Here is a 13,685-nt window from a genome sequence, read left to right on the forward strand (position 1 = left end):
GCTCCCTGCAGCGTCCGCCGGTAGCCACGCCGCGCTGAACTAGGCCATGAGCGCTGCTCCTTCTCATTTCCTCCCCACGCGTGCCCTGGTCCGGCTGCCCACGCTCGGCCATGCTGCAGCGCCTGCTTGCTGGCTGCCATGCCGTGGCCCGCTGCACCGACGTCCACGTGTCTCCCCGCGTCGAGCGTTTCCATGCTGCCCCACGCCTCGTAGCGCAGCATCCGCAGCCGTCGAGCCCTTGGTCCCGCGCTGAACCCGCAGCTTCCCCGAGCTGCCCCGCTCTTCCTTCCCCGTTTTCCCCTTGCTCCAGGCCGAAGCTTCGCCTCCCCTCCTCTTCTGGCCCCGTGGGCACGCCCGCCATGGCCAGTCACCATCGTCCGTGCCCGTCGTCGTAGCTTCTCATGCCCCACGGTCCGCTGTGAGCTTCACCCTCCCGAGCTCACTGGTCTTTTTCCCGTGTGCCTTCCTGAGCCGCAGCATCTGCCATGGCCGGAGCCCCGCCAAGCTCTCCCGCCGGCGCAGCCCTGGCTGTGGTCGCCGCTGTCCTGGTCCTTTCCCACGCATGGACCCTAGCGTCCGCTCCCTTGCTCCGACAAGCTGCACCGCAACCGCCGGCCACCTGGCTACCGAGCCACAGCGATCGAAGCATCCATGCCGCCTGCCTGCGCCCGGCGTGCCACGCCATTTGTGGGCGCTTCGTGGATGGCTGCAGCACGCCACGGCTGTGACCGCACGCCATTACCGGGTGCGTCTCGCTGAGCCCTGGTGCGCCTTGGCTGCCAACACCGAGCGCGCCACATCCCGCATCGCCGCAGCGCGCCAAGGCCGCGACCTCGCTGCCCTTGCACGTGCAGCACGCCCATGCTGCCGTGGCACCTGCTGCCCACCGGGGCCCACACCATCCCGCCGCAGCGCCCCGCGCTGGAGCCGACCGTCCCGCCACCGCCGGTCGTCGTTCTGTTGTGAGCAGAGAAGGAGAGAGCGAGGTAAGGAGGATATAAGTCCAAGACGAAATGTTATACGGGGTCCCTTTTGTGAAATACTTGACTCGTTGAATAGTGCACTAGATCGTAGTTGGATTAGCTAAAAACTAGGGGCTTTTCCTGCAAAAAGCATGCGCCCTGGGCTCGCCCGAGCTGGGTCGGCACTACCGTCGTCGGCCTACGGGCCGCTGGTGCCACTTGCGCTTGGGCCGCGCCTGACGCGCTGCTGGGCCGCTGCCCCGCTGGGCTGGCCGGTTGCTCACCCACACGACTCGCTGGGCCGTCCGCCGCCCGCACGCCGTTGGGCCAAGGTCGGGCCGTCGGCCTCTTTGATTTCTAGGGCGACTTCTCATTCAGCTTATAAGATAAATTTGTAAAATCCAAATAAAATAGTATAGGAATCCAAAAATGATGGAACCAGTTTTGTTGAGTTCCTAAAATCCTACTCTACCTGCTGGTATAATTTGTTCACATAGTTGGATAATATTCTTAGGAAGCTATATAATTAATTAGAGATAATTAATATTACGAAAATGGTAAACTTGTAGGGATCGGTATGGTAAATTGGTAATAGTGTTGAATCGGAAATTTGCATAGTAGGCTCCTAGCAATATTAGGTATTCACTGTAAGTTTTGTAGCTCCAGAACAATTAGTTTGCTAAATAGATAATGGCGTCCTATTGCGAATAATGATTAAATCGATAGAATGGGATAAAGAAACAACGTTCGTTTATATAACTAAAAGAATTGTTGAGAAATAACGTCTTATGCGACAACATTGATATGTAGCCTAAGTACGGTCGTCGTTAGAACTAGCTCGTTCACTTGAGAGACATAGAGCGTATTTATACGAGTCACGATTACAGTCGGTTGATCATACCCTTGCATTTCATTACATTGCAAATCATGATAGGGACGTCGATGGATCACGGAGTCATCGGGAGTTGCTGGAGAAATGGTGCTTTTGGAGATCATGTCGCCATGATGGAAAGCTAACTTCTGATTATATTTTACCTAGGCAAGCCCCGGTGCATAATCCCTACTTTCTGCAGTTTAAATAATATTTGTGCATTAAGTTTTAAGGAGTTGAATGAAACCCACTTGCATATATATATACCTTTATCCTATGAGTCTTACTAGTATGACCGGATCATGTAGATTGCTATGCTACAGGACTCCGGTAGAAGTCGAGCGATTGCCTGTCACTCGCGAGATATAGGAAATATGTTACTATATGATTATCACCTGGAATCTATAAAATGGTGGAAAGGAAAATGGTGACCGGGCAGGAATATGGTTTGGGTATTGGTGAGTGTAAGGAGTTGTGTCGCCGTGGACATGGGGCATAGCTTGGTTACACTATTTTTCCCTGTCTGGTCGGTTAAGGATCGATCGTTGCATATGACTCTAGGTAGGTCACAGACTTATTATCCTGAGCACATACTTGTGTATGGGCGCTTGGAAGACTTGTTGCTCTCTTGTCGTGGATCTGGCTCTTTCCGGACCAACTGTTAGGGTTTGTTTTGGTGGAGGAGGTCCTTGCGCCGCACTGAGTCCGGGACTCAGGGGCGGGGGCTTGGAGTCCCAGTTTGGATGGAGACCTAGACACCCAGGACAGGAGAGTGATGGGTTGGTCCTGCTTGTACCCGGGGTACAAGTGGGGCGTGTGTTTTCGGGGTACCCAGCTGGGGGCATTGATTCGTGAATCGCCGGGCTATCCGGTACGGCTTGTCTATGGTTTAGCATCGTAGTAAGAACTGGAAGATGAAAGATGGAAGATGGACAAAGGAAATCTAATTGCTTACCACCTGCTTGAAAGTAGCACAGGTGCTTACATAGAATGGTTAGTTAATGAACCAATGCGGCTGTTAATAAAAATCGAATATAAGGACGCACGTTTAGTAATGCTTCCTGCAAATGCAATGAATCCACAAGCCAAATAGCTTTGCATATCCTTGGAGTCTTTTCTTTTCTCCTATCGGGTAAGTCTTGGTGAGTACAATTGAGTACTCAGGGTTTTATTCCCCCTGTTGCAGGTAACAGGTGGAGGCTTAGGCTAAACTTTGTGTGTGGATTCCTCCTGATGGGCTCAGAGGGGATTTCCTTTACGCTGCGATCGTAGTTGTTATTTATAACTCTCACCAAATACTTTTTATAAATGAAAGTTTAACAATCTGTTGTCGTAGTTTATATATCAATACTTCATCATATCAGTAATAGATGTTTATTTCCGCTGTAACTCTGATCACATGCTTATGTTCCGCTGTTTAATTAAATTGTTTATAACTCTGATAATATGATTACATTACGCTATTATAATAATAAATGTTATACTCTGATGTACATGTAAAGTGATGTAAGAACTGGTTAAGAATGATGTAAGCTTTATTCTCTCATTTGTGATCCTGAGGGAAAAACGTGGATTTTCGGGTTCTCCCCTGGGGTGTGCCCGACGGAACCGAGTAATTTAGTGTTCTCCCTTGAGTGCTTAGTGCCTAATGGAAGGCAAGCACTCCTGTGAGGCATTAGATTAGACGGTTCTGCCACACGTTAGCTATGTCACTATACTAAGTTAGTGTGCTCTTAAAGGCTAACTAAAGAGCCACACTAATCAAACTAACAAGCTCTCACAACTAGCTACACTAAAGAGCTTGACAACTAGTTTACGGTAATGTAAAGAAAGTGAGCAATTTATTTATATCGCCGTTTCGAGGAAGGAGCCAATCAATCACAAGAATAAATATCAATGAAGACCAATCACCTCGGAATCAAATGATGAACACAATGTCGACAAGCTACTCCTCGTTATGGCGATTCACTCATTTGGAGGTTCACGCGCTAATTGGCATCACACGCCAAACCCTCAATAGGGTGCCGCACAACCAACATAAGATGGGGATCACACAAGCCATGAGCAATTTACTAGAGTACCTTTTGGCTCTCCATCGGAAAAAGGTCAAGAACCCCTTACAATCACCACGATCGGAGCCAGAGACAATCCTTGCTGCTCCAAGCCGTCTAGGTGGCGGCAACCACCAAGAGTAACAAGCGAATTCCATAGCGAAACACGAACATCAAGTGTCTCTAGATGCAAACACTCAAGTAATGCACTTGGATTCTCTTCCAATCTCACAAAGATGTTTAATCTATGATGGAGATGAGTAGAAGGGCTTTGGCTAAGCTCATAAGGTTGCTATGTCAATGCAAATGGCCAAGAGAGTGAGCTTGAGCCAGCCATGGGGCTTAAATAGAAGCCCCCACGAAATAGAGCCATTGTACTCTTTCACTGGGCAAAACACGGGGTGACCGGACGCTCTGGTCATATCGACCGAACGCAGGACCCCAGCGTCCGGTCATGCGATGCATGCCACGTGTCCCCTCTCTTCAAATACTGAGCGCCCGATCCCAATGGTCAAGTGATGACCAGACGCACTGCTGCAATGTGACCGGACGCTGGACCTCAGCATCCAATCGTTTCCAGTAAGCATCCAGAAATGATTTTTTATGGCCGGACGCGTCCGGTCATGCTCGACCGGACTCACCCAGCGTCTGGTCACTCGATGTCTCCTGTGTGCACTACCAGTCAGCAGGACCTGATGCAACCCTCCAGCGTCCGGTCACTAAGTGACCCAGCGTCCGGTTAAAGACCGACGCCAGTGTCTTCATGCTCCTGATCGGACGCGCTAGTCCTAACGAGACCAGCACTGGTCCTAATGAGACCAGCGTCCGGTCACTTACAATGACCACATTCATCTGAGTTTAGGGCGCCGGTGGCACCGCCGGACACTCCACCGGTAAAGTTCCTAACCCTTGTTCAAATGTGTCAACCACTAAGTGTATTACCTTGTGCACATGTGTTAGCATATTTTCACAAATATTTTCAAGGGTGTTAGCACTCCACTAGATCCTAAATGCATATGCAAATGAGTTAGAGCATCTAGTGGTACTTTGATAACCGCATTTCAATACGAGTTTCACCCCTCTCAATAGTATGACTATTGATCCTAAATGTGATCACACTCACTGAGTGTCTCGATCACCAAAACAAAATAACTCCTACCATTTATTCCTTTGCCTTAAGCCTTTTGTTTTTCTCTTTCTTCTTTTCAAGTCCAAGCATTTGATCATCACCATGGCATCACCATCATCATGTCATGGTCTTCATTTGCTTCATCACTTGGAATGTGCTACCTGTCTCATGGTCACTTTGATAAACTAGGTTAGCACTTAGGGTTTTATTAATTCACCAAAACCAAACTAGAGCTTTCGACAGCGTAGAATGAGGCAGTGGCAGTGGTTGGAACGACATCGCGCACGCTTTTAAAAGCGAACCAAAAACAACTTACTAATGCGACGAAGACGCAAGTACACACTTTGATGCAACCAATCGTACTAAACATGAAACTAAGATTTAGAAAATTTTGTTAGAATTCAAACGCCAAAAAATAACATTTTATCTACTAAACTTGCACTTCAAACTTTTATCTAAATATGAATTACCAGCTATATTTTATTTGGTTTACAAAAAAAATCCACACTTAATCTCATAGAACAAACCATCCGCTACTTATTTGCTAGAATTGTTGTCAGACATTCCTAAATACCTTTACGCACTGAGTAACTTAACTTGGGTGTTTATTGGAGTCTACAAAACTGAGTCACACCGGATTCGCTTATCGCTTCAAGTATGTTTTAAATCAAAAATCCGAGAAACTCGCTTTGGAATTTTTTTCTTAGGCCTAATTCGCGGTGCTAAGCAAGCTCGTAACACCAGAGATGTTACATAAATGAACCTTGATATACTTCTTTTTAAGCTTGTAATATATATATTTTAATCAAACTACTTTCTGAAGATATAAGGTCAACTTTTCGAGGTTTATATTATTTGGGGACCAAAATAAAAAAGAATCGTATCCTCGTTCTCCTCTTCGGCTCACCGCACGCTTCCTTCGCCCGCCTCGCGTCGCCGTCTGCGCCCGCAGGACTGGGCCTGCTACCCCTGTACCCAACGAAGTCCTCTTCAACCGTCCTATCGATTCCTATCCCCTCTCCCCCACGGCGCCGCAGCGACGAGAAAGAACGCGCGCGCTCCATCCGCCCCTCCTCAACCCGTTCGCTCCTGTTGAGTTGTGATCTAAATTCAGTTATATACAAGATAAATGCTAACTTCTATCGGAGCAAAGCGAGGCCCGTCGTCGGGAGGCTTGGGCAGAAGCGAAGCAGAATACATGGCTGTTGCTGAAGCATGTAAAGAATCAGTTTAGTTGAAATGTTTGTTTGATGAGCTTTTGTGGAGATGATTCTTGTATTAATTTATTTGTGACAGTTAAAGTGCTATATGTCTTACTAAAGATCAGATGTTCTATGAGAGAACGAAGCACATTGATATCAAATACTATTATGTTCGCGATGTTGTCGCATAAGGTAAGCTGATATATTGACAAAGCTAGTTCCTGTTGCTTGCTCAAACTTAGTTGGTATAACTGTTTAGCCCAATAGGCTATTTGACATCGAAGGTATTTCTTTGTTGTTTCACGATGAAGGTTCATTTATGCTACAAGAAGGAATTTGTCTTAAGGTAGAGTTTGTTGAGTTGTGATCCAAATTCAGTTATGTACAAGATAAAGACTAACTTCTGCCAGAGTGAAGCGAGGCCTGTCGCCGGAAGACTTGGGCCTGGTCTTGGGATAAAAAAAATTATAAATCACCGACGTTTGTAACATGCCTCAGAGGGTGCGGGGGCCATCACCTATTATGGTTTTCTATCTCTACATATACTTCCCGTAAGCCGTGGTCTTGGGATAAAAAAAAATTATAAATCACCGTAACATCGATATAGTGAAGATTTGTCCGTTGTTTTTTTCTTTCACGTTAAAATCTCGTGGCTGTTTTCTACTGTTTTTCTTTTCTAACAGCCCCCCTCCCCTCGAGCAGCCTCCCTGGCCGAGGGTGCTTCCGCGAGCTATTCGGTGAGAGACCATTATGGGAAGCGGGCTTCGACGGAATGCCATTCCGTAACGGGGCTTCGTCAGGATGCCATTATCAAGTGCGACACAACCGCTAGGATGCCATCCGAGGGAATTTGGAGCCTTTTATTCCCCTTCTACCCCTCCCTTCTCTCTTTTCCTTTCACGGTCGCGATTGGGACGGACGGAACGGGAGCCACGAACGGATCGAGCTCTCGGGCTCTTCTCCTCCGTCGCCGAGGTACCCCACGGCCGCCCACTCGATCCGCCTTCCCACGCCCGGCCAATCCCCCGCAACCGCGCGCTCCCCCACGCCCGCCCGGCCAAGCTTCACCTGCGCGGCCTGCACGCCATGGCCGGCTCCAGCTCTCCTTGGCGCGGCAGCAGCGCCTCCACGCCGGCCATGGACCACACCACGGCAACGACGCCCACAAGGAGGAGGAGGAGGAGCGTGCAGCGGCGCCGCAGCGGCGGAGGGGAGCGCGTCGCGGCTGGCGGGCGCTGGACTGGGAGGTGGGGCCACCGCACTTCGTTATGTTCCTCGTGCTTTCGTCCCCCATCCGTGCTTGCCCCCATGGCCATGCTTTTAAATTGGAATGAACTGGAGGAGAATCTGGTGTCGTTGTTCCTGAATTCTAAGCAGTTCCGCGCTCGCTAGTAGCACAAGAATTCGAGAATGTCACGGTGCGGTGCCGTAGTGGGTGTACACTCACAGTATTGGAACACTGTTGTGCACTGCCCGTGTGATAATATCTCTATGAATCAAATTTGAAATGGAAAATTCTTGTTTCTTTTGTCTGATAAGTCATTTGTTTTTACTTTGTGCAAAAACTTCACCCTGTAGATCCGAGGGCTGGAATTCTGGAATCCTTGGATCAAGCTGAAGCATATTTGCACACATATACCATGGACGTTCCTCAGTTGACTGCTGAAGGTGCCACACAACGTGGAGGTACCAAATTCTGGAATCCGTTCGTGGCTCCCGTTCCGTCCGTCCCGATCGCGACCGTGAAAGGAAAAGAGAGAAGGGAGGGGTAGAAGGGGAATAAAAGGCTCCAAATTCTCTCGAATGGCATCCTAGCGGTTGTGTCGCACTTTATAATGGCATACTGACAAATCCCCGTTGCGGAATGGCATTTCGTCGAAGCCCACTTCCCATCATAGTCTCTCACCGAATAGCTCTGCTTCCGCTCCTTCCGTTGGAGCGGAACACGACGCCTGGCCGCCGACAATCGAAGCGATTCCTCTCTCACGGGCGTCCTCGTCGTCTTCGCCTCCTCCGTGCGAGTGGATCGGCGCGGCAAGGGGATCTGTCCGGGGGTTTGGATCGGTTTCTTCTCCATCTCTATCTGGTAAGGACCAAGGAACCCTAATTTGGTTTGGTTGCTTCGACGGATCGTGCTTCCTGTTTCTGGGATCTTTTTATGCTGGGACCTCTGAGGAATCGAATCCAGATCTTTCCTGCTATATTTCGCACAGTTTGTTGCGTGTTTCTTTACTGCGTGGATACAAAGTAAATTCTTGCGGAGCAATTAAAATTTGGGGTTCAACTGGATCCCCACGGCTTGCTGTGCTCTTGGTTACACATTGTTCTTGCGGTGCTCCATCATCTTACATATAGGATAGGCATGCTCTATGGGTACTGATGTTTACTAGTTCGGTACATAGTCAAAAGTCTGAAAGAATCAGTTTAAGAATTATTCCAAAATGCGAGAATTTAGTTTATGTTGGGTGGATTGTGTGTAGTTCTCCATGCCTGTTGGCATTTCGTGACAGATTGCTTATTAATTCATCCATCCTTCCATGCATTGCTTGACCACAACTGTTCTTTTGTCTCAAACTCGCACTACTAGTATTAGTTATTTCCCAAAATTTGGACGTCTCAAATTAAACCCTGTGCCACATTAAGTCATGCCATGGTGGTAAAATTGTATCTTTCCTGTTCAAACAACGCAACTGTATCTCTGATCTTTATGACACTAGTAAAACTTAGTGCTTTCCCTAGGTTTCTTGTTTAAGAATTATTTCTTAAGAAATACTCAATTACATTTGGTACTTTCATTCTTGACTCATTGATGCACAGTTTTAGAGGAATCTTTTTGGCTGATAAATTATTTTATAGGGAGAGATAGCATATATATAGGAGACACTTTGTATTCTATAATTGCTCATTGTGAACTATTTTAGGAATATCTATTTTTTAGTGTTCATGTTGTAATTATTTTGGGTGAGATGTACTGGATCGCATGTATGTTTGGATCATTAGTAAAGTCATATTTGTGGTGTTCACATTAGTACATAACCTGATAACCGACCTAGCTTACACAAAAAATTATCCTGTACAGTTCCTTTGCAACTACTGTTGCCGTCCATGGTCCAGAACTCCAGATCTATGCATCAACCATGCCACACTACTTTTTGGTTAATAAGACTGTTTGAATCCTACACATTTGCACCTTGATTAATGACTGAATGATATCCAATACTTTTGCATGGTGTACAAAATTATTTGGCTTTATGCTATAGAAATATGTTCTTGTATTGCCCTAGCGGCGTGGTCACATTACCCCTATGCCTGAGCGAAATAGTAGAGATCAAGACATTGTTATCGATTATATGATGGAAATCTAGAAGTTCCTTGTTTTTGTTCTAACAAACATTAAAGGGGGGCAGACCCAGTGCCGGAGGCTCCCACATGAGTGGGGTCTGGGGAAGGGAAAAATCGAGGCAAGCCTTCCCCCCGCAAAATCTGCGGAGAGGCTGCTTCGAACCCACGACCTGGTGACTCAGCGAGACAGCTCTCACCACTGCACCAGGCCTGCCCTTCTTGCTCTAACATGGAGTAATATGCCAATATTTTTTTATTTACTGCTTTTAATGTTATCTTATTTTTTGAATTACTAAAGATTTCATTTCTGGATTGCCAGCTGTTGCTTGGAGTTAGACAATGGATCTGGAGACAGAGAATCGTCTCGCTTCTTTGCTAATTGAAGAGGCTCGGAGATTGCAGTTAGAGGCTGACAGGGAAGGTGTTCATGCATATCTTCAAAAACCTAATGTTAGGCATCGTCCAAACTCACGGTTCCTCACAGCCACAGTTCGTGGAGTTCAGCAAGGTTAGCATTGTGCAGCTGTATCTTTAGTTTACTGAATCGTTGTTGTCACTCAGTTTCAATATTTTCTATGTTTTTGGAGGTCCTGTGGAACAGATCAACATTAGAAAAAACATTTAGAGTCATGTAATCCTGTAAAAAAATTGAATTTGGCTCTTGTGAGTACAGTGACCTTCTTTTCTTGGGGAAGAAAAAGTATACTGGCCATCAGGCCCCATGTCACCAATTTTTAATGACATAACTAATCAACGTAAAAAAAAACACTTTAGTCATATAAAAAAAAATTGAACTTGGCTCCTGTATTGTATTGACCTTATGTTCTTGGGTAAAAGTATACTGGCCCCATTTCACTATTTTCTTAATGGCATCAAGTAGCATGTTCGTACATTGTTCTGAGTTGAAATATGCTGTTTGTCCTGCAGCAAACCGTGTTGTGGAGGTCAATGAAATGTGGCGTGCCAGGGAAAAGGAACTGGAGTTAGAGTCAAAGATGAAAAGCAGAAGTAACGATCGTGATGATTTTAGAGGCAAGAAGCGCAAAAGTGAATTGAGAAACCATAGCTCCAGCTCAAGGGTCGAACAAGAAGGGACCACTTATAATAATTCTTACTCAGACCAGGAGGATGGTCTCAGGGATGATGAGATTGAAAAATTTCTTCATTCAAGGTCAGTTAGGATATTTATTTATTTTCTTTTATGCGAGAAATATCCATTTATTTCTTGATGTAATACCTGTCATATAATATAACTAAATTATTATTTTTACTCTTCTGTTATATGAAAAATCGTGCAATCTGTGTATCTCTTTGATAATACCACATTATCTATTGATTAGTGCTGGTATCCTATTATGTGGTATATTTAAATTTATTTATGCTGCAAGCCTGTCAGACTGTTAACTATTTTCCTTGTGTTACCTATCAGCATATTGTTGCTGACATGTTCATTGTTGCTGTTCTGTTAGGGCAAAGCGAGGACGTGGGGCTGTTGGTTCTAGGATGGACGAGCCTGGTCCGTACCTTGATTCTTTGTCCTGTCATCAGGACAACGGACCTAGTCCTGACATACGTGTGGAAGAAAAATGGGAACGCCGAGTACAAGGCCCAGAGAAGCCTTCATTTTTGAGATCCAAGTCTCCTGATGGTCATTGGCATAAGGATACTTTGGATGGAAGGGCATCAAGCTCTGAACCACTGAGTAAAAAGGAAAAGAAAAAGAAGTCGGAGAAAAAAGATAAGAGAGAGAAAAAGAAGGACAAGAAGAAATACAAACATGGCCATCGCTGCGATCACAAAAGCCGAAGATGAGAGTGAATGAGTGATGTTGCTGCTAGCAGAACAGAAAAATGTGCACAACGGTTGTGCCCTGAAATGAGTTAGCAGATTGTTGCTGTAACTTGAAACCTGTATTGTATGGAAATCTCGATATCGTGTAGAAATGGACCATGGTTCTTATAATACAGTGTTGTAATGTCACATAGTTTTTTTTATGTTTTATCACTTCGAAGAAACATGGGTTAACATCTCAAGGTGTTGAGTTTTTTCCCCTTTCGTTGATTGATCATCTGAGCCTGCTTTTCAAGTACGTGAGTTTGTTAGTTGGGGTTTATAGCTGAATAAACCTGCGTAGACAGATTAGTGCACATTTTCTATGATCATCATTTGGCTACGGAGTTACTTGTCAGGTTCCATTGAACATAACATAACAGATTAACAATTGGCTCAAAACGACTAATTGATGACTGTGATGAAAGACAATTTATGAGATCTAGCAGTTCCTACCAAAATGGATCTAAAAGCATGGATCATTCTTCGTTTGTTTTTTTAAAGCCCAAGAATTCATATTGTTCATCGACATGAATCAATTACTTAGGCTTTTGGAAGCTTCCATCTTTTCCAATTTCTGAATCGATGTTCTTTCAGAGTTCAGATAGGCGATTTATATGTAGTGTCTTCAGAAACAGTTCGTGGGAGTGCAGAGCGCATGGTGTAAGGTAGTGCAATGGCTTGCAGAATTGGAGCCAGTGTCGGGATTTCAGAAAAAGATGCTCACATCAGTAGAAACTGGAGTCCCCAGACCATTTTCAAGAACAGAAAATATTAAATATGCGAATTCAGTTTTGAATAATTTTACAGGACAATCTCTTGACGTATGAAAGTACAACACATGTTCTTGTGTGATTGCACAATCACTTGCAAGATGATCACAACTAAAAAATCCTAGAAACAAAAGAAAGTCATCCTCCAGTTCTTAAGGCCGAAGCCATCCAATCTATGTTCTCTGTACAGTATAATGCTGTGTATGAAATATACAGGGACGAAAAATACATTATCTGCAACAAGAGAAAGATCATTAGATAAAGTCGTAAGAAGACTTAAGAAGCAACAAAGGGAAAGAAACATAGTGCCTTCGTGTTGACATTATTGCCATGCAAACACCACAGTGAAATGAAATTGGTCGTGAAAGAATGCTCAAGCTATAATGAAGACATCTTTCATACAACCACTGGACCATGGCAAAAACCATCAAACGCATAACTGCGCTGTATGAAATATAAAGATTGCCTCAGCACATATGACATATGTTGAAACTAGTTTATATCCAGGAATAGCGGTTTCAGCTACTTCCACTGGAAGTCAGAGAAAGAAGTGTTTATTTTTAGGTCAATTAGGATTCAATTAACACACTGCGGATGTAGAGGTGATACTGTCCCAGTCCTTACACTGAAACCAATACTTATGTTTTGAGGGAACAAAATATGGTGTTCTTTAGCCTCGGAAGCTTAGTAGCTAACTAATATTAGCTTTTGTAAATAATTTGGACACTTCATTACCAACGCAAATGAAAACTAGAGGTTAGGCTGTGTTTAGTTCGCGAAATGAAAATTTTTGGATGTCACATCGGATGTTTTGGGATGTCGGAAGGGGTTTTCAGATACTAATAAAAAAACTAATTACATAGCTCGCCTGGAAACTGCGAGACGAATTTATTAAGCCTAATTAATTCATCATTAGCGCGTGTTAGTTACTGTAGCACTTATGGCTAATCATGGACTAATTAGTCTTAAAACATTCGTCTCGCGATTTTCAACCAAACTGTGCAATTAGTTTTTTTTTCGTCTATATTTAATACTCCATGCATGTGCCGCAAGATTCGATGTGATAGTTTGGGGTGAAAATTTTTGGGAACTAAACCACGCCTTAATTCCCATCCATTGGATTTGGCCATAAACAAGAATAACTGACAATACGATGAATAGAGGATTCCCTAACTGTACCATTTTATTTTGTCCTCATGAACCACACCAGATCACGAGTAAAGGAATACCCAAAAATCATGCAAGTAGCATTCCAGTATGATAAATAACACTACAACACTACATGATCACGACATCTATTTCCGTTATTTTTGTTTCTTTGGGGAAGGAAAATCATGATCTCTCGTTCAGCTGAACCTAAAGAGAAATGTAACATTCCACCATTAACATTTCCTCTCCCTTTAAGTACTATATTAGTACTAAATGGTAATCCCAACTAACAAAAACATTCCTAATGTCAGGATAAAAAAACAGAAGAGCTGTGAACAAAAACATGCACATTCCTCAATTGCACAAACTTGCGCAA

General features: G+C 44.7%; 1 protein-coding gene across 3 annotated transcripts; it reads left to right on the plus strand.

The window, feature by feature from the left end:
- The first annotated feature begins 8,085 nt into the window (after nt 1-8,085).
- Nucleotides 8,086-11,646, plus strand: LOC136547007 (uncharacterized). Of its 3 annotated transcripts, none has more exons than XM_066538974.1 (5): nt 8,086-8,301; nt 9,615-9,791; nt 9,877-10,065; nt 10,485-10,728; nt 11,027-11,646. In XM_066538974.1, the coding sequence occupies exons 3-5, from the start codon at nt 9,897-9,899 to the stop codon at nt 11,367-11,369; spliced, it is 756 nt and encodes a 251-aa protein (XP_066395071.1). In that variant the 5' UTR covers nt 8,086-8,301; nt 9,615-9,791; nt 9,877-9,896; the 3' UTR covers nt 11,370-11,646. The 3 variants fall into 3 exon arrangements, with proteins under 3 accessions (XP_066395071.1, XP_066395072.1, XP_066395070.1); XM_066538975.1 differs by having other exon boundaries at nt 9,623-9,791; XM_066538973.1 differs by lacking the exon at nt 9,615-9,791.
- Nucleotides 11,647-13,685: the final 2,039 nt, after the last annotated feature.

Source organism: Miscanthus floridulus, chromosome 3 (genome assembly GCF_019320115.1).
Source record: "Miscanthus floridulus cultivar M001 chromosome 3, ASM1932011v1, whole genome shotgun sequence".
Taxonomy (NCBI): domain Eukaryota; kingdom Viridiplantae; phylum Streptophyta; class Magnoliopsida; order Poales; family Poaceae; genus Miscanthus; species Miscanthus floridulus.

Excerpts from the sequence above, each read along its gene's own strand:
- LOC136547007 (XM_066538974.1), top strand. The coding sequence starts at position 9,897 with ATGGATCTGGAGACAGAGAATCGTCTCGCTTCTTTGCTAATTGAAGAG. Across the intron at positions 10,066-10,484 it reads AGTTCGTGGAGTTCAGCAAG|CAAACCGTGTTGTGGAGGTC; the intron begins GTTAGCATTGTG and ends TTTGTCCTGCAG. Across the intron at positions 10,729-11,026 it reads GAAAAATTTCTTCATTCAAG|GGCAAAGCGAGGACGTGGGG; the intron begins GTCAGTTAGGAT and ends CTGTTCTGTTAG.